The sequence below is a fragment of the Prinia subflava genome, chromosome 1, assembly GCF_021018805.1.
Source record: "Prinia subflava isolate CZ2003 ecotype Zambia chromosome 1, Cam_Psub_1.2, whole genome shotgun sequence".
In the NCBI taxonomy this organism is placed as follows: domain Eukaryota; kingdom Metazoa; phylum Chordata; class Aves; order Passeriformes; family Cisticolidae; genus Prinia; species Prinia subflava.
The window spans coordinates 89,518,210-89,537,113 of NC_086247.1; the positions used below are offsets into that span (position 1 = coordinate 89,518,210).

General features: G+C 43.5%; 1 protein-coding gene across 4 annotated transcripts in view; it reads left to right on the plus strand.

The window, feature by feature from the left end:
* The first annotated feature begins 794 nt into the window (after nt 1-794).
* Nucleotides 795-18,904, plus strand: part of NUP153 (nucleoporin 153) — a 42,093-nt gene continuing 23,983 nt past the window's right edge. For all 4 annotated transcript variants that reach the window (XM_063402708.1, XM_063402718.1, XM_063402726.1 and 1 more), the window contains exons 1-3: nt 795-928; nt 15,551-15,767; nt 17,970-18,218. In XM_063402708.1, the coding sequence (XP_063258778.1) occupies nt 830-928; nt 15,551-15,767; nt 17,970-18,218 (565 nt within the window). In that variant the 5' untranslated portion in view covers nt 795-829. The remainder of the gene's footprint in view (nt 929-15,550; nt 15,768-17,969; nt 18,219-18,904) is intronic.

Below are 18,904 nucleotides of genomic sequence, written 5' to 3' on the forward strand. Positions count from 1 at the left end.
CAGGAACTGCCTGGATGCAATCCTGTGCCATGTGCTCTGGGACGACACTGCTTGAGCGGGAAAGTTATCCCAGATGACTCACTGATTCCTTTCAAACTGAGCCGTTCGGTGAAACGGCGCAGGAAGACGGGAGGAGGCGGTGGAATCACCCGCGACGGGACCCCAGCACAAACCTGCGCTCTTGGCCCATAAGGCGTCCCTAAGCTGCGCCGGGCCGGACATTTCCTGCGCCACGTCCCTTTGCGGGTGGCGGCAGATCCCAGGGAGCGCTTTTCCCGCGCGGCCGCCCGGCCCCTCCCGCTTCCCTGGGAGCGGGGGCGGCGCGCGCGGGGGCTGCCGGGCCGTCCGCCCGGCGCCGCTGGTGTGACGCGCCCGCGCGGGCTGCTGACGCGCGCGCGGCCCGGGGCGGCCGCCGTGTGGTTGGTCGGCGGGGCAGGGGGTGCGGCGGCGGCGGCGGCTCGGGCCGCGGGCGGGCGGGCGGACAGCGCGCGGGGCGCCGCCGCCGGGCGGGAGAACGCGAGCGAGGAGCGGCGGGCGGAGGGAACGCGGGGAAGGGAGAGAGACGCGTGAGAGGGAGAGACGCGCGGGCGCGCGCGGGCGCGGTAGGGGCGGGGCGGAGGCCGCGGCCGCGGAGGAGCCCCCCGCGCGCGCACCAGAGGCCGCGCGCGGCGCGTGGCGGGCGGGAGCGGCGCGGGGGGAGAGAGGCCGGGCCGGGCGCGTCCCCGCGGGGACGGTGACAGCGACAGCGCTGCCGGGCCGCGGCGGAGCACAGCGGCCGCACCAGGAGGAGGAGGACGAGGCCGCCGGCGGCGCCGGGCCGGATCGCATCATGGCCTCGGGTGGCAGCGGCGGCGGCGGCGGCAAGATCCGGACCCGACGGCACCACCTGGGAGCCGCCAAGCCGCCCTACGCGAGGGGCAAGCAGCAGGTGAGGTGGCGGGTCAGCCCCGTGAACGCCTTACCCTCCTACCCCGCGTCTCCCCCGGCGTTCCCCTCAGCGGCGGGAGGAGGCGCGCCGGAGGCCCGGCCCGGCAGAGCCGCCTCTTCCCTCCCCCACCCCCGCTCCTCGCAGTCCCACGTGCGCGGCTGCGGGCCGGGGTTTCCCGGTGCAGCGGCCCGCGGGGAGGGAGGAGGGAAGGATTTCCCGCCGGGGCCGCGGGGATTGTGGGATTTCCGGGCGCTCGCCCCGCTCCGGCACCGCCGGGCTGCGGGGGGATCCTCGCCGCCCCTTTGTCTCCTGCATGTTCCCCTCTAGGCAGGAGCAAAGGCGGGAGGAGAAGGCGGCTGGGAAGGGGTGCGCATTCTCACTCCGCGGGATGCTCGTTTTGTCTCCCGGTTAAATCGTAGTTCTATTGATCTTCACTGGGTTATCAAGTTAGAGTTACTCGTCAGATTTAAGTGCACCGCTTACGATATTTGCCTTTCTTCATAAATTCTAGGTTGCAGATGAGTCTGCGAGAGTGCTGGGTAGTTAGGCATCTTCCATTGTTGCTGGGGGTTTTTTTGTTTGTTTGTTTGGTGGTGGGTTTTTTTTTGGTTTTTTGTTTTCGGTTTTTCTTTATAGGATGCTGCTTGCAGAACCCTTAGGCTTCTTCAGTGTCTTGCCTGTACCTAAGCATGCTGGTGCAGTGCAAGCAAAATGTAATTCATAAGGCATTTGTTCTTTATATTGTAGGACAGAATAGATGGATAACAGAAAAACGCAGTTTGTAAATTGCAGTACAAAGGTCCTATGCCATTTGGAGTGGCTGCAGGGAATAGAAGCAAAGATCCTTCCCAGATCCTGTTAGGGAATTTCAAGATGCCTGAAAACAGTGCTCTGGAAATGCCTTTGACGTGTATTTATGAACATGAAATTGACTGTAAAACCAAAGCGTTTACATTATTAAATTGGTAATACAAGCCAAGAGATTAAATATTGTATGCAAAATTGAGGTGTGTTACACATAAATTGTTGTTCCAAATAGTTACTATTATTTGGGAAGTGCTGTACTTCATCCTTTGTGTAGCACACCGATCAGCAGTGTTGTCCTTGTGAAGCGGACAGGCTGATGCTTCATCCAAAGAGTCACTGCACGTACAGAGCAGATGTTGAAAGCTCCTGCGTGAACAGCAGAGTTATGTTGAAATCGCGATATCCTGTGTGTGGTGATACTCTGTAGATAGCTGATGAAATGGATGAATTTAAAATAATTAGATGGTTTTCTGGTTATTCTATTGTCTATTATTTCTATGTGTTTTCTAGTAGGTCTGTTTAAACAATGGGGCAAAGCAAACACGTGCTTGGGGGATATCTTTGGGATTCAGCCCAGAGCATGGATGCTGCAAATCAAATACATCAATCAAATTAGAAGTAATATGTTGGGGAAGAAATGGTAAATAGGCAAACGGATAGGTGTCAGATATGTGCATTTGTTTTAAGGGATAGCTTTTTAACCCTGTGTAGCTTGCTAACCTTGTTACATAAAAAGATGAGCTCTGGGTAGAGAGCTGACTTGAACTGGAATTAATTGCTAAGGGTTCCTATTTTCAGTATAGCATCCACTCTGCAGAAAGTGTTCTGTGGTTTGGTGTTGTCTCTCAGTAATGAGTCTGGGAAGACATGGAAGTGCTCAATGCAGTCTGGACATGATCTCCTGCTTCCCTAACTATTGTCAATAAGTAAGCTCATAAAAATACTGTATTAAAACTGTTCTGAGTGCTTGGGGTCAAGACTGCAATGCTGAAAACTCAGTCTCTCATCATCGAGCTCCAAAGATGCCTAAGCACTGAATGCCATATTGCCAATAGCTTTAAAGTTCTTAGGGTATCTGATTCCTTTCCACTTGTATGAAAGATGAGTAGCACGATGCCAGGTTTACAGCGAGGCTGTTGTGTGTTTTTCTGATGTTGTTATGCTTCCCTGATGTTGTCATTTTGCCGTAGTCTCCCACGGAGCTTGGTCGGGTGGGAATTCTCCAGTCGTGCCCAGTGTGCTGCAGCGTCACTCTTCTATTAAGTGCAGCAACGGCTTTAGAAGACATTTGGAAGAGAGATGCTGCTGCCTTTCAAAGATGATTAGCTAAAGCATTTGTTCAAAATGTGGTAGACCCTGCTTCAGATTTCTTTTTTGCCTAGAGGCATCAACCTACATCTTCCACTTTCTGGGCAAATATCCCAGTTGCCAAGCTGTGTGTTGTCTTTGAGTTCTTCTGACTGAAACTGTGTTATTATCCTGAAAAAGAATGTGTGATTCATTGAGCCAGGAAGAGGATGTATAAGATGATGTTACCTTCCAAGAGTGGATACATACAGCCTCTGATCCATGATTTCAGAAGTTATTTGTTTATATATTCTTGGAATAAACATGCAAAGTGCAGAATTTCCTGCACCTTTCTCCCCAAGTGCCTGATAAAGGCTTATTTCATTATGTTTGCATGTGTGGTTTTTTAAGTGTAGAGTCTTTTTTTAAACCAGTCTCAAATAGGAGAGATGAACAGATGCTGCTTGGAGGATGTGACTTGCAGCTTGTATTTTCTCTTGGAAGATGGAGATTTGAGATTTCCCCCACTGGTGCGGGAACTAAACCATGGTATTTTCCTTTCTGGGCTACCATCCCACCTCATAAAAAGTGCACTGTCAGCAGCTGAGTTACTAAATCAAGGAACAAAAAGTAGCAGCACGGAGAGGTAAGGATGGTGTCCACTCACCCATCATGAAGATTTGAGGTGTGGGAATCACACCTTAGAACAAAAAGAGCCTTTTTGTGTGGGTGAGTGTTCTTGGAATAGAATTGTGGAGTTCTTCCCATTGACTGTGCTTTTCTAGGGGCAGAATGTTGACAGCTCCACACTGAATGCATTGACTTCAGGTTGTGCTGGGCTCAGCACACTGTTTATGATGCTGTCCCATGCTGAAATATCCTGCCTCCTCCTGCACTTTTGAAGAAGCCTAGGCACTTGGGTTAAAATTACAGCTTCTTTGAGAGCTAAGCATATGCCAAGTGAGGGTGCTGTTGTGTCCAGCATCTGAGTTTCATCTTCCAGATGTGGCCCCAGTGTTTCTAAATGCTAGTTTGTCCTGGTCATTTGAATAGACTGATGATGGGAATTACTGATATGGATGTGTAAATGGGAGGGATGTTTGCATTGCTGGCTTATTGAACTTTTTCTGGAAGAGCATCTGTATGTTCCTACTGTTCAATTTATGTTTAATTTTGTGCTTTTGTGTGTGTGCATGTGCTGGTTTAACTTGGAACAGTGCCATTCTCATCCAGGTAACAGATTTCAGAGATTTTAAGAGTGACTTAAGGGAGAAGAGAATGAAATAACTTTTCTTGGTAATTTTTATGAAGGAGTCAGACAACTTGATTCTCCTGCACTTTCATTTAAACTCATACAGGCAGATTTAAGCATGAGAAAAAAACAGTTACCTGAAAAGTGTTTATAACCTTCCCATAAATGTCTATATTCATGTTAAGCTTTAGCTTGGAGCTATTTGATATTAGAGATAATGTCTGTAGATCAAAATTTCTGCTGAGGAGTGATGTTTTCCTTTTTTTCCTGTGTGTGTATGTGCCAGTACATATTTATAATGTAGATGTCCAAATCCAAAGATGTTTTCTTTGATGAAACCAGTGTAAGTCTCTGCATGTATTGTAGTTGGTCTTGTGCTGATACATTTAGGACGTAACCTGACAAAGGGGACCAGAAGGCCACTGGAAGCCACTTTCATTGGCCCAGGTTGTGAAAGCCTCTCTTTTTTCTGTGGTTTGTGAGTTTCACTTGAGACATCCTGTAAAGTTCTTCCCAGAAGAACTAGCTAGAGGATTGGGAACTGAAAACTGTACGCAGCAGTGTCTGAAGCAGTGATTGCATTGTCACCTGCTGCTGTCTTGAAGGTACGCCTTGCTCGGCAGTGACTGCAGGCAGTGGGCAGAAGGGATCTTTCAAACCACCAGGTTTATTTTGTGAGGAAAGTTTGAAACTTTGATGCTAAAGAGTTCCAAGAGTATCATACTGAGTAATGTAACCTAGGTAATGTTTCATAGACCTTAAACAGGAAAATACTAATTTAAAAAGTCTTTATTAAGAGTGTCTGTGTGGACCTACACAAATACAGTTGTATTAACTCCTGTCAACAGGACTGCACCTTGAAGCACACTTAAAGTGGTTGTATTTGTATGCAATTCTGCTTGATTTGGTTTAGTAGTAAGCTAGCAGATTGAGCTAAAACAAATAGATTTGAAGAAATGTTTAATGTGTATTTAAAGATGTATTTTAAAATATGGGCTAATAGTCAACATCAGTAGTCTTGTCTCTGTCCCAGCAATATGATACAGTATTGGCAAAATAGGTGTTTAAATTTGGCACTTGGCTTTCTACTGCTGCTGTAAGAAAAAATGTGTCCTGATTGGGAAGAACTTATAAAATTGAGATATTGACAGTTTTCTCTCATTTAGGCTAGCAGAACTGTACACTTGTACAAATTGTAGATGATGATTGCTGTAGCATTTCATTAATATTCTGGAGTTTGTTTCAAAGTGTTGTCGTGACAGTCTTGAGGCTGTGAAGTGTTGAGGACAAACAATATTAGTGAGTGGTATCTTAGAAGAAGAAAAAAGAAGATGAAATAATTGACTGTGTTAGCTGGGACACTGCAAATTGTCTTTGGTTGCTGGCAACAAATCACTTCCTCTGAGTTATTTATTCCTCCAGTCAGTAATTAGAATCTGTTCTTACTCCCCTGCCATGAGCAAACTGAGCTGCTGCTGATTCTAACAACTCAGCAGGACAGAGTTCAGAATCTCTTTTGTGTGCCCAGAAATGTTTGAGCAAAAGTATTCCAGGTTGGTGCAGGTGGTGGGCTGCCACAGCCCCATGTAATGAATTCATAACACACTGGGATGACTGGCTTAGTGGACGTGGGGCAAACGGTGGGTGTTGTTTACCTGGACTTTAGCAGTGCCTGCAGCATGGTCTCCCATGTGATCCCTGTTGTCCACTTGTTGAAATACGGGCTTGTCAGGTGGACCGGGCTTGTCAGGTGGACCGTAAAGTGATTGGAAAATTAGCAGGACCATTGACCTCAAAGGGTTGTGACCAGCAGTACAAAGATCCAGTGGCAGCCAATTGCTAATAGAGCTCTCAGAGGTTGATACTGAGGCTGATGCTGTTCCATGTCTTACAACCTTGGATGAAGGAATGGCATGGATCCTCAGCAGTTTCCCAGATAATACCAAACCCTTGGGAACTTCAGCCCTGTTGTATAATGAAGAGTAGAGCTGGCATTGAGGGAACGTGACAGAAATGGGCTACCAAGAACCTTGTGAGTTTTAATGAAGGCAAATGTGAAGTCCTTCATCTGGGACAAAACAACTCCACCTACCTGCTGGACAGCAAGTTGAATGTGAGTCAGCAGCACGCTCTTGAGGTAAAGAAGGCCAGCTACATGCTGGGAGGTATTAGTAAGTTTGTGGGAAGGATGTTAAGGGACTTGTTTTTTCCCCTACTTCTAGGACTACATGTGGAGTGTTGTGTCTAGTTTTGGCCTCTCCAGTTAAAAAAAAAGACAAGGAAACTATACAGGAGTGAGTCTGGTTGAGAGGCACCAAAATTATGATGACTTAAAGAACTGTGTGTCTTCAGATTGCAAGCAGCAAATACCTAATAAGACTATAGAGGAGGTGTAGCAAGGCTCTTCCAGGAGATTCGTAGCAATACAAAGAGACAATGGACTGAAGATGCAAAACTGGAAATTCTGATTTCATAATAGGAGAAATATTTTAACTGGGAGGCTAGCCAGCATGTTGGAAGAACTGCCCAGAGAGGTTTCAAAACGCAGGTGGACTCAGCTGTGGCTGGTTTTGGCCATTCTCTGAGGAGGAGGTTGTAGTAGTAGGTGATCTCTGGGATGCCATGCAGCCTCTGTGTGTGTGTGGTTCTGTCAGAGCTGTTGCAGCTGGACCACAGAGCGCACATGGGCCTGGTTTCAGCGTAAATGTCACTGTTACTCCAGGTTGGTAATCCTTTTGCTGGTCCGTCCTCTAATTCTGTCTTTGGGGTTGTGCTGTCTCTTGAGGAAGGAAATAATGCCTCTGTTGGCAATGTGTATTTCCAGAAAGCCAAACATATCCTGGGCTGCATCCAAAGCAGTGTGGCCAGAAGGTTGAGGGAGGGGAATCTGCTCTTCCTACTCCTCTGTGGTGAGGTCCCACCTGGAGTACTGCATCCAGCTCTGGGGTCCCCAGCACAGGAAGGACATGGACCTGTTGGAGTGAGACCAGAGGTGGGCCTCAAGAATTGTCACGGGGTAGGAGGACCTCTCCCATGAAGACAGGCAGAGAGAGTAAGGGCACTTTACCCAGGAGAAGAGAAGGTTCTGGGAAGACCTTATGGACACCTTTGAGTACCTAAAGGCGACTTAGACTCATTTAACTGAAGGAGGGTTGAGTCACACTGGATGTAAGAAAGAATTTTTTTAAAGAGAATAGTGATATTTTGGAACAGGTTGCCCGGAGAGGTGGTTGAACTGCTCTTCCTGGAGACATTCAAGGTCAGGTTGGATGGGGCTCTGAGCAACATGATCTAGTTGAAGGTATCCCTGCTCACTGCAGGGAAGTTAAGACTAGATTACCTCTAAAGGTCCCTTCCAACCCAAAACATTCTATGAATCTATGCTGGCTACACTTAAGTGCAGGATCTTTGGGTGGGTGTGGCTTAGTTGAGACTGCTGTGGTTTTTTCAATGACACATGAGTTCATCTTTACATTCCCATTTGCTGGAGTGAAATGTGTGTGCAAACACAGGTACACCAGCATGCACTGAGTCCTACCGTGTGAATAGCACACACAATTTGCAAATCTAAGCCAGTAGAAAATTTTCTTTCTTCTTGTTGAGGCTATTTAATATTTTCTTGATGGTTCTGCTCTTGGAAAAAGTTGTCTGAGTGTGTCGGGGAGCTGGCTGACTTTGCTTTTAGTTATGGCTGTATTTTGAACCAAATGTTTTTGAAGTAGATATGTCTACTTCCCTTATTAGAGCTCAAGGCCATGACTTCCAAGACTGAAGTAAACCAAGCAAAGAGCTAAACTGTTCAATTGTCATTTTCTTTAAGACTAGATTACAGTAAGGCACTGAAATATTTACAGTAATGAGATATTAAATTGATGAGACTGTAATACAGGTGCATTTGTAATTAAAATCATCCTAAGCTAAACAGATGAAAGCAAGGTTTAAACTGATGCAAGTGTAGCTGTGTTCAGCTGATTTAAATGTAGCTGTGTTGAGGAATTGCTGTGGTGCAACCAGATACATATTAAATTTATCTATAACAATGCAGGTGTTCTAATATCAGCCCTCAGTATTTGTTACTAAACTTGCTTTACCGAGTTGTGGAATATATACATATTTTTGGATGATTTTGGCACCATCTGGTGCCATGGGATGCGTACTTCTTGATCATTCTACTTTTAAACTTCTTGTCCATGTGGTTATGTCAGAAATAAAAGTAAAAATAGTAAGTTTAGACTATAGGGTTTCCTTAATAGGAAAGATATTCTGAGCAGCATTTCAATTAATATACTAGGTACTGCTTATGAAACTTAGCTGGAGACACACTGTGGCAGCTAAGTTGCAGCAGTCTTCAATTAAAAAATATTAACTACTTGGAGTTCCTTATTAAATTGGGAAAGAAAGAAATTTAAAACTGCCTGTAAAGTTGTAAGGGAAAATAGTCTCACAAATCTTAAACTTTCTGGTTTTGCTGCTGATAGATTTCCATCTCAAAGTGTAATACTGAAAGTAATTTACAGTGCCCACTGCTGATCGCTGCTGAAGCTTAACTAGTGCCTAGGCAGTGCTTCCTAAAAGAAAGAAAGAAAGAAAGAAAGAAAGGAAGGAAGGAAGGAAGGAAGGTACCTTGTACTTCGTGGTGCTTTTTGTAATGTTGTCACTGTGTCAACTGAAGGTGTAGACAAAACTTGAGATAAAACCATTCAGTGTTACAAGGATTTAACCTAGTGGGTTAAGCACTGATTTGTCTCTCAGAGTGCCTACCGGTGTTTTGCTCTCAGAACAGTGATAATGTAAGTGATAATGATGTGTACAGATGTGCAAACAGTGCCAGAAAATACTTAAATTTCCCTAGAATGTTTATTCTAAAGCTAACTAGACTAAGGAAAATAAGACTCACTTAAGCAATAAGGAGGAAATACACTGGCATCTGGTAATACAATCCCTTCTTCATGACTTTCAGGAATAAATCTGAACTAGTCCACTTGCCTTAAATAAAATTGTTGTTTTTCAACTGTTACATAATTAAGAACATTCCTGAAACATAATGTTCATATTAAGTCATAAGTTTTATTGTCTTTTTTCTAAATGAAATATCAAACTCTGTTGTCCTACATCCAAATTGAAGGCACTCCTTGAATACCAAAAGCAGAGTTAGTCTAAGCCAGTCTAGGTTTGCTGTTGCAAGATCATAACAGTCATGTAATGTTTCCATTTCTATTCCTGCTTTTGCACGAGCATCAATGCAGGCACATGATAAGCTGCACCAGCAGCCTGATGCCCCTGAGGAGTAGTCCTCACTGTCACAGTCTACAGACAGATTTTTGGTTGGATCTATTTAATAGAACCTTGCTACAGTTTGTCATTTGGTTGCTTATATGTGCTAGTGTCGGCACAAGGGAAGGGTGAGGTGAAGAGGAGGATGGGACAGTGTCTTTAATGACAATACAGACCCAGGATGATTGAAAGAAGGGAGAAGTTTTATTTCCCCTGGTGCTCCTCTGGTTCTGGCTGCATGATCGTGAGTTCTCTGAGGCTGGTTCTGGTGCACTGAGCCAGTTTAGCTCATTAGCCCATCAGAGAAACACAAACTTTTTCCCAGATCATTGAATTCAGCTAGTATGGAGAGTAGGCTTCTATGTGCCAGAGCTGGCATAAACTAACTGTGGGGGATGGAGGGCGAGAAAATTGCTTTCTGGTGTTTGGAAGTGGTTAGATTGATCTGCTCTATCTCAGTGAACTTCACTGTTAGGGGCAAGTTTTCTTTTTGAGTACTTTCTGATTCATATGTTCTAATAACTTTAACTTTGAAATTTGAAGCAAGGAAGTCTCTGTGAGGCAAGAATTTGATGCATTTCAGAGGTGTGTGTACAGTGAAGTGGAAATTAGCTCTTTTATCTAGTTGCATATTTTGTATCTCTGACAATTCTGTAAGTGTATGACTTATATAATTTTTATACAATTTTTTTTCATACTTAAACCTCCTGGACTGAAATCAACTCAGTTATAAAACGGATGTTTTTTAGTAATATGTCACTGCTGAGTGCTTCTGCCAGCACTTTCCTCACCCCATGCTGTGTGAAAGACCCTTACAAGCTGCAACAACTGTCTTATTCTGAAAATATTTTTGGCCAAGAAATAACCTGCTTTAAAGTTTTGAATTCAAACTGTGACCACAAACTACTGATTTTTCTTAATTTATATAAATCCTTTGAAGAAATGGTATTTTAAAGTGGTAAATTATAACATCTGTTTGTTAACTGGTACTCCCTGTCTGCATATCTTTTGCTTAGTGTTGCAGCCAGCATGGGTTTATGAAAGGCAGGTCCTGCTTGACCAATCTGATCTCCTTGTGTGATAGAGTTACCCGCTTGGTGGATGAGGGGAAGGCTCTGGATGTTGGATATCATCTACCTAGAATTTAGTAAATCCTTTGACACCATTTCCCATGGCATTCTCCTGGAGAAGCTGGCTTCCCATGGTGTCAGGGCCAGGCCCAGAGCGTGGTGCTGAGTGGGGTTGAGTCCAGCCAGTGACCAGTCACAAATGGTGTTCACCAGAGCTCAGTATTGGGGCCAGTCGTTTTTAACATCTTCATCAATGACCTGGACAAGGGGATCGACTGCACCCCGAGCCAGTTTGCAGTTGACACCAAGTTGGGCAGGAGTGTTGATCTGCTGGAAGGCAGGAAAGTTCTAGAGAGGGATCTAGAACGACTGGATAGATGGGCTGAGGCCAGTTGTATGAGGTTCAATAAGATGAAGTGCCAAGCCCTGAATTTGGGTCACAACAATCTCCTGCAGTGCTGCTGGCTGGGATAAAGGGTGCCTGGAAAGCTGCCTGGCAGAAAAGGACCTGGTGATGCTGGTCAGCAGTGGCTGAACAGGAGCCAGCTGTGCCCACGTGTCCAAGCAGGCCAGTGGCATCCTGGCCTGGATCAGCAGTAGTGTGGCCAGCAGGTCCAGGGCAGTGACTGTCCCCTGTGATCAGCACTGGTGAAGCCACACTGCCAATCCTGTGTTCAGATTTGGGCCACTCTCTACAAGGAAGACATTGAGGGGCTGGAGCGTGTCCAGAGAAGGGGAATGGAGCTGGCACTTGAGGATGTGGTTTAATGGTGAACATGATGGTAATGCTGAATTAACAGTTGGATTTGATGATCTTAAAGGTGTTTTCCAACCTCAATGATTCCATGACCTCATGAGAAGAGGGATTTAGACATTCCAAGGAAGGATTTGAGTCTTCAACACAGGGCTTTGGGCGCTGGAAATGGGCCTTTGGAGGTGAGAAAGAGGGTTTGGTTTGAACACTGAGGTTGGGTTTTCTTGGGTTTTGTGCCCTCAAATGATGCTTCAATACCTTGAATTAAGGCTCTGCTCCCTAGAAATGGGTTTTTGGAGGCATAGAGGAAGGCTTTGAGCCCATTAAATAAAAGGCTGAACCCTAAATAGGAGGCTTTGATTCCTGGGATACAGGCTTTGGAAGCCAGGGTTTGGGCCCGAAGATGTGCCTTTGTACTCATTAACAAAGACTGAATTGTACAAATTAGGCTTTGGGCGTTCCAAATCAGACTTGGAGCCTTCAAAATAATGCTCTGGGCCCTTCAGATGAGTCTTGGGAGCTAAGGAGCAGGGCTTGAAACTCAGAAATGAGTGTTTGTGGCCAAACAAGGAGGGTTTGGACTCTTGGGTAACAGTTGGACACACTGATCTAAGAGGTCTTTTCCAGCCTTAATAGTTCAGTGATTCCATGATGTCAAGTCAATATGCCTTGGAGTAGCTGTTACTGTAGTTACTGTTGCTATGATGTTTGTATGCATAGACTTAGACCTAGCAGAGCTGCAGACACTCGAGATGATGCACATATTTTGAAAAACTGTTGTAAATACCAGTGCATCATATAATGGGTCTTTCCTATGGATTTTCATTTTGTTCCGCTTTCCTGCTGATATTTTTTGGGATGAGTGTATTTGAAGCACGAAGACAGCAGTTTATACTGACAGCAGCTCAAACCTCTGAAATCAGTCAGTTAAGGAGTAAAACACGTTCACTGAATAAAATACAGCAGTCGCACAGTTGGGATTGCCCTACTGCATCTTCTGCCCTTCCATGATACTAAGTTTGGTACCTGTGTGGCCTGTTAGAAATGAGAAGTTACGAACATTAGACTGCATGCCAGCACCATGTCCTCTGCTCCCAACTTGAGACTGGGAACTGGAGCAGTTTTTGTGCAGTGGCGTGTTCAGAGTAGCTATACTGAATGAAGGTGTTCTGGGAGAGACTGGTTCATAATTGTGGCATGAGAAGATTGGGATCTGAGCAGTTTGCTGGAGAATAAGCCTGCTAGAATTGTCTGTTGCTGTGTCTTTTGTTTTTTTCGTTTCTGAAGATCTGTTGGCATTAATGAGATGTGTACTATCCTTGTCAGCCTTCTAGAATGATTAGTGATTCCTCTCTGAGGAGATGGGAAGGACTGAGTGCAGAGCTGGTGACACAAGTAGTAGAGGGGGAGTGCTCTGCTGCTGACAGGGTTGGCTCATTTGCATGTGCGGAGGGAGGAAAAGGGTGTTGAAATGCATGTGCAGAAGTTGAAGAATAAGAAAAGTGCAAGTTAGGGTAAGATTAAAATGCCAGCTTTAAAGACAGTGTAAGGCATGACATTTTACTGAATTGTTCTGGCAAGAATAAGGAGTATTCGTGTTCAAATGTGTGCTTGGTCAGTGGTCCCTTAACTGCCTGACTTGATCAGGAATCCAGCTGCAGAGCTTTATTGATTGGCTTTTGGCTCTGATGGGCAGGTAAGAGATGATGGAAGGAATGCTTTTCTGTGTGTGTCATCTTGTGTATTGGAACAGGCATATCTGGGGCATGTGGAATACTTTTAGGGGCAAGGTGTCTTGTTTTTTTACTGGGATCTGTGATTGATGATAGCTCATTCATAGTGTCTGCATAGTTCTTTCACAGTGCCTTTAATATATTTCACGGACAGAAAATGTAGGTGCTTTTACATGTATTTTGCTTTCTCTTGCTTTGTCACTAAGCCAGCATTATTCTGGAGTATAAAACTATGCTCCTTATCTACCACTGTGGCTAAGCCAGACGGAGCAGACCATTAGTACTTGGTGCAGTATGGCTGTGCAGAGTTCCAGCTCATGGGTAGGTTTGGGAAGTTACCCCGTGTCACCCAGCTTGGCGTGCTGGTTATGTGGAGAATGGCAAGGCTACCATTTGCCTGAAAGGGTCAAACCAGTCTGGTGTGAGATATGTATGGTAAAATGTCATGTTGGTTAATTACTAGTCTAGCTACATTCTCCAGTTACTCATTAGGATTACTAATGATTGGGTATTTACTCTTCTGGATGCCTATGACTTCTTCCATCTTGAGTCACAGGTAGTTTTCAATCCTGGGAGGATTTCCTCAGCAAGAGAATCATACTAGCACCCATTTTATGGCCAGTAATGTCTTATTCTCTAATGGAGAGACTCTAGCAATACTGAATGTAGTAATGCCTAGCTTTTTGGAAAGATGCCTTGGATGCAGTTTGTGTCGTGACCATTTGCTTATTTTGGCAAAGTTTGACTCCTGAGTTCCTGATATGTTTTTATTCATAGCAGCAAAATATTCACTCCCCAAAAGGGGGACAATATGTCATAAGTAAAGGTGAAAATGAGGGGCTGGGGACAGAGCACAGACTGCCTCTTTGCTGGTACCAGGGACTGAGCTGCCTGTGAGCTCTGGTGTTGGACAGGTTTTGTTGTTGGAAAGCTGAGCCTTAGTATTTATGCAGAATAGCAGCAACACCCTGAGCATGGCATCTTAGTGTGGTAATTGTGATAGATGTCTTTATTATCCTGTATTCTGTCTGGTTTAAACTGTCTGAGGCTAGTTATTCTGTCTTTGTGCAAGTAAAAGATTAAATTACAGATCATTATGAAAATGTCAAATTGTAAATTAAGATGACTTTCTTTCTGTGAAAAGACTTTTGTTTTCTGCCTTCCCTTTCTCGTCTTTGCCAGCCTCCTGACTCCAAATTCAAGGGTGTCCTGTAAGTTGATGCCTGTGTATGAAAGATGTGTATGACAGATATGGACTTTTTCTTTCATGTATGGTGATTTTTTAAAGAAAGTTGAATACAACAGGGTTCTTGCTTCAGAGTTGTTTACTAGACTAACTACTACATGTTCAAAGAACATTCTCAATTTTCTACACACAAATAACAATTTTTAGAAAATTTTGTTGCCTAAACCCAAAAAAATAACAAAGTACCTTGCTGCATGTGTTAGCAACTGGCAATGAAGTTCAACAAAAAATCTTTTTACTCTCTTGTTGGTTTTCAGTTTCCAAAGTGTTGAAATTGTGAAGGTAGCTTTTTTCCAGCTTGCGGAGGTTAGCAGCTGGTTCTGTGGCTGCAGTCAGTGTAAGAGGGGCAGCTCCATGTTGAAAGCGCTCTGCTGCACAGGGCTGAGATTTGGCAAGAAGGCATGGTGAAATTTTGAGGACATGATGGGGAACAAGTGACTGCCTGAATCAAAATGTTAAATAAATATTTCTTACTAGTATGTAAGCATTATAAATAACTGGTAAATGTCAAAATGGAAATGGCTTTCGTGTAACTGCCAAATATTAAGGTTTGGAGATACAAAACTTTAACATACCGTGAAATGAAATTTGATCAAATTGAATCTGTTTAACAGTCCTGTAGTGAGGAGTCTGTTGTTCCACTGTAGCTGTTTCTTCCAAGATCCTTTCATGATACCCTCACTGTTCAGAGAATAATAGTGGGAGTTTTGCTGCACATTGTTCCTGCAATTCAGCATTAGAAAAAAAGACTTAAGTTCACTGATTTTAGTAACTTTTACTGCTCATTACTATTGCTATAGATAATTGCTGAGCTTCTGGGTTTGATGGTTTTTCAAGTGAAGGTGTTAGAAGGAGGAGTCCTCAAAAAAAAAAGTGTACATCAGGAGTTACTTAGAAATTGAATTTCTTGATTACGTTGTGACCTGACATGCCTTTGGTGAACTTTGGCTGCAGTTTCAGAGTGTGGAAGTTTTGCCAAGGTCACTGGGAAGTGCAGAAATTGATGGGTTAGTAGTAAATCAATGTTAGGTGCGTTTTTGTCATGCTTGTTCCAGAAGTATAGGAATTGTTTATCAAGGATCCACCACCCTCTTATCTTACTCATCCGAATATTGCTGCCTAATGTCTGTCTTGGAGGTCTGTGCAAGGTTGCATCCCAGAGTATGCTGCTGACTGTGTTCCTATACTTTCCTTTCAAGCTGGGGCTCCTTAGCAGAGTGACCGAATCAGTGAAAAACATTGTACCAGGATGGTTGCAGAAGTATTTCAATAAAAGGGAAGATAAATGTGTAGATATGAATGAATCTGCAAGCGAGGAGGAGAATCCAGTAAACTATCACCATGATTATGCAAATGAAGATGCCATGGTAATTGATGGGAGAGTCACGCCTGAATCAGCAAGAATTAATTTAGAAGGTATGTGAAATATCATTTAGTATTCTGACCATCTGTATTTATTCACAGATTTCTAGTTTTGAATCTACATTTCTTAGGGAGGCTGGAAGGAGCTTTTGGGCAGAAAAAAAGCAAACAACAAAAAACCCCTCAACACCCAAACTGAAATGACCAACCAGCCAAAAATCCCAACCCAAAATAAACCCACACATAGCAAAAACAAAGGAAAAAAACCTCAGCAACTCAGTTGTTAGAACTGCTTTAGCATCAAAGTTTAAACATAGCAGAAGTTGACTTAGAGTCCATGGAAGTCATGAGTTAACTTCAGGCAGTCAGCTAGCCAAGTGCAAAATATTGCTAGCATTCATTTGCAACTGTGTTGGGTCACATTTTCTTTTTGAAGGATCTGGAATGAAAGTTCATCTAATTGCCTAAGGTGGTAGAAGCATTAATTTCTTTTGTTGTCCCCAAAACAAAAGACCAGATGCTAGAATGCCAGAGGAAAATTCCTTCATGAGTCCTGATTTTTTTTTTCCTTTTCTTTTGGGCTTCTTCAATCAATTTATTAGATTTCCTTGTTAGTTTAGTGGAGATCTGGGGAACTTTGTTTGTGACATTACTCTTTTTGAAATATTTTGTAACATTAACATGTGGCATTGCTAGTTTAGGGTCTTTGAAAACTATTTGGATCCTTGGCAAACAAGTTTATAACCCTTTTATCATATTAAAATTAATCTGTGCTTTATATCTATGCCTCTCACTGTTTCTGTAATACTCTGTGGATTTGCATATGCCCTCATCTGAGTTTCTCTTAAATTAGCAGTTCTGGGAACTCAGTTTTTAATTAGGTGAGAGATTTTGTCTGAGCACATGTACATAACCATCTGTGTGGGCAGTCAGCTGCTTCTGTTGTTGGCAGAATGAAAAGTAATGAGGGAATACCTTTCTCACCAGTGTTATCTAATTGTAAATAAGGAGCTTTACTGCTCTCTGTGTAGCTCTAGCTTAAGCATAAGTTTGTATAAAGGAATAGAGAAGGTTTTCATGAATGAGTAACATGTGTTGGCTTTCCTGAAGAATTGTGTGAAAGGACCTTTCAGTGAGAACAGCTGCACAGCAAACTTTCTAGTACCAAGAAATCAGGAGCAGATGGGACCCCCTAGAACCTTCAGTAGCTTGTGTTGCAGTTTGTGGACATGGTAGTTAATCTTTCTAGCTACAGTTAATAATATTTTTTATTGTTACTGGTATTTTTATTTAGAAAACCTGTTTCTTTGCCTCTGAGGTATCAATGTGCAAGAGCCTGCGTTCCTTTGCTTCGCCAGCCTTTGGTCTGATAATATTTGCTTTCATCTCAAACAAGACAGTCCTAAAAATCTACTAGTGCTTTGGAGAATTAATTACTAGTAGTGCAGTGCTTACAAAGATTCAAGTAGCTGGTTGAAGCTTTGGCACAAATGTCAGGACAACAGTGTCTCAAAATTATGTTCGTGCCCAGAAATTGTGGGAGGGGCTGTAGATACATGGATATCAGGCGGGATGGCCAGTAATTACTGTTGTGTTCATGTGGCAGGTTGGAGCTGTGAGACCACCTCTTGCAGGACACTGGCAACCTTTACAGACCCTTTTCATGAGGAAAAAATGCCCATCTTCCAGCTGAAGCCACATTGCTTACTTTTACTTTGTGCCAAAATCTCAAAAACTAATGGATAGGAGATAATTCACCTGATAGGGTAGAATTTGGGAGGGAGGATGATGACACCAGAACAAATAAACCCCCGAAAATCTTTACAAAATGTATTTTCATGCTTCATATTCAGACTAACACCATCTTTTTTACAAGATAATAAAAACTGCAGAGTTGTCCTTAATTTGTGATGTAATCTCAAATTTTGGAAAGCTTATTGCAAGCGTTATCTTATGGATGTTTCATTTAGCAAAAAACGCAGTTTAAGCACCTGAGTGCAGGGTCAGATTTTGATGAAATTCAGAAAAATCCCATCCTTAAGTACTTCTTAATGCAACAGGAATGCTTAGTATTGCAGGCAGTGTCGCTGTTGTAATCAGACAGATGAAACCCTATCTGGGTGAGGAAGTTTAAATTCGGCTTCTCTATTTTTGTGCTTAGAAGTTGGCAATAAGCGTGGCTGTTGATAGGAAGCAGGTTTTGGCTTCTGTGAGCCTGTGTGTAGGGAAGCTGATTGTCTCGCTGTTCTTGTTTAGAGCCATCCACGAGCAGGTCTGCGCTGAACTTCTCGGATGTGTTAACAAGGCCCTCCCTTCACCGGAGCCATTTGAACTGCACCGTGTTGGATTCCACAGCCCCGCACTGCCAGCCCTCCACATCTTCCGCACTCGGCATCGGCAGTCCTGGGCTGTCCCTCGTGAAGGAAATCAAGGATTCTACCTCTCAGCACGATGACGATAACATCTCAACAACCAGTGGCTTCTCTTCTAGAGCATCTGATAAGGGTAACTTTTATGTTCTCTGTTTGATTTGTTTGATAACATGAGGTACTTTGTGTTCTTTAATATTCCACATTGCCTTAGTAAGCAAAGTAGGAGAATGTCAGCTCTAGATGTTAGAATTAAATTTAATTTTTAGTATTTTAGAAGTATATAATCCTGTCACCTTTTAAACACAACTATGCTTGGAATACATGAAGAGTCCCTGATATTCCAAAGAGTCAGTGCTGATAAATACAAATCTGTCTTGGTCAATTATCTGTAAATCTTGAAGGAGGATAATAGGAGATGAAGATGACTTGCTGTAGCTTGACAGCTAGGTTGAGTGCCTAGAAGGAGGAGTGACTCAGAATATCTCACTCACAGCTGGCTAAATATGAGTAAATATGGTTGACAAATAAAAACACAAGATATTTTCGTATTTTTTTTAGCCAGGAGTCAATAAAGCAACTATTCTGATTGAACAAGTTTGGGCTGCCTTTTTTTTTGCTGTTCATGGTAGAGGGCATAATTTGTCAATACTTAGTTGTTTTTAGCCAAATTCAGTAAAGAATGTGTACACCATTTTAAAGTAAAAAAAAATCTCAAGACATTGTATTTATGTAGAATGTGACCTAGGTGTCTCAGTGAGAAAGAGCAAACAGCAAGTTTGCAAATTTTTCTGGTCCCCCATATGCATGGGGATGGAGGCA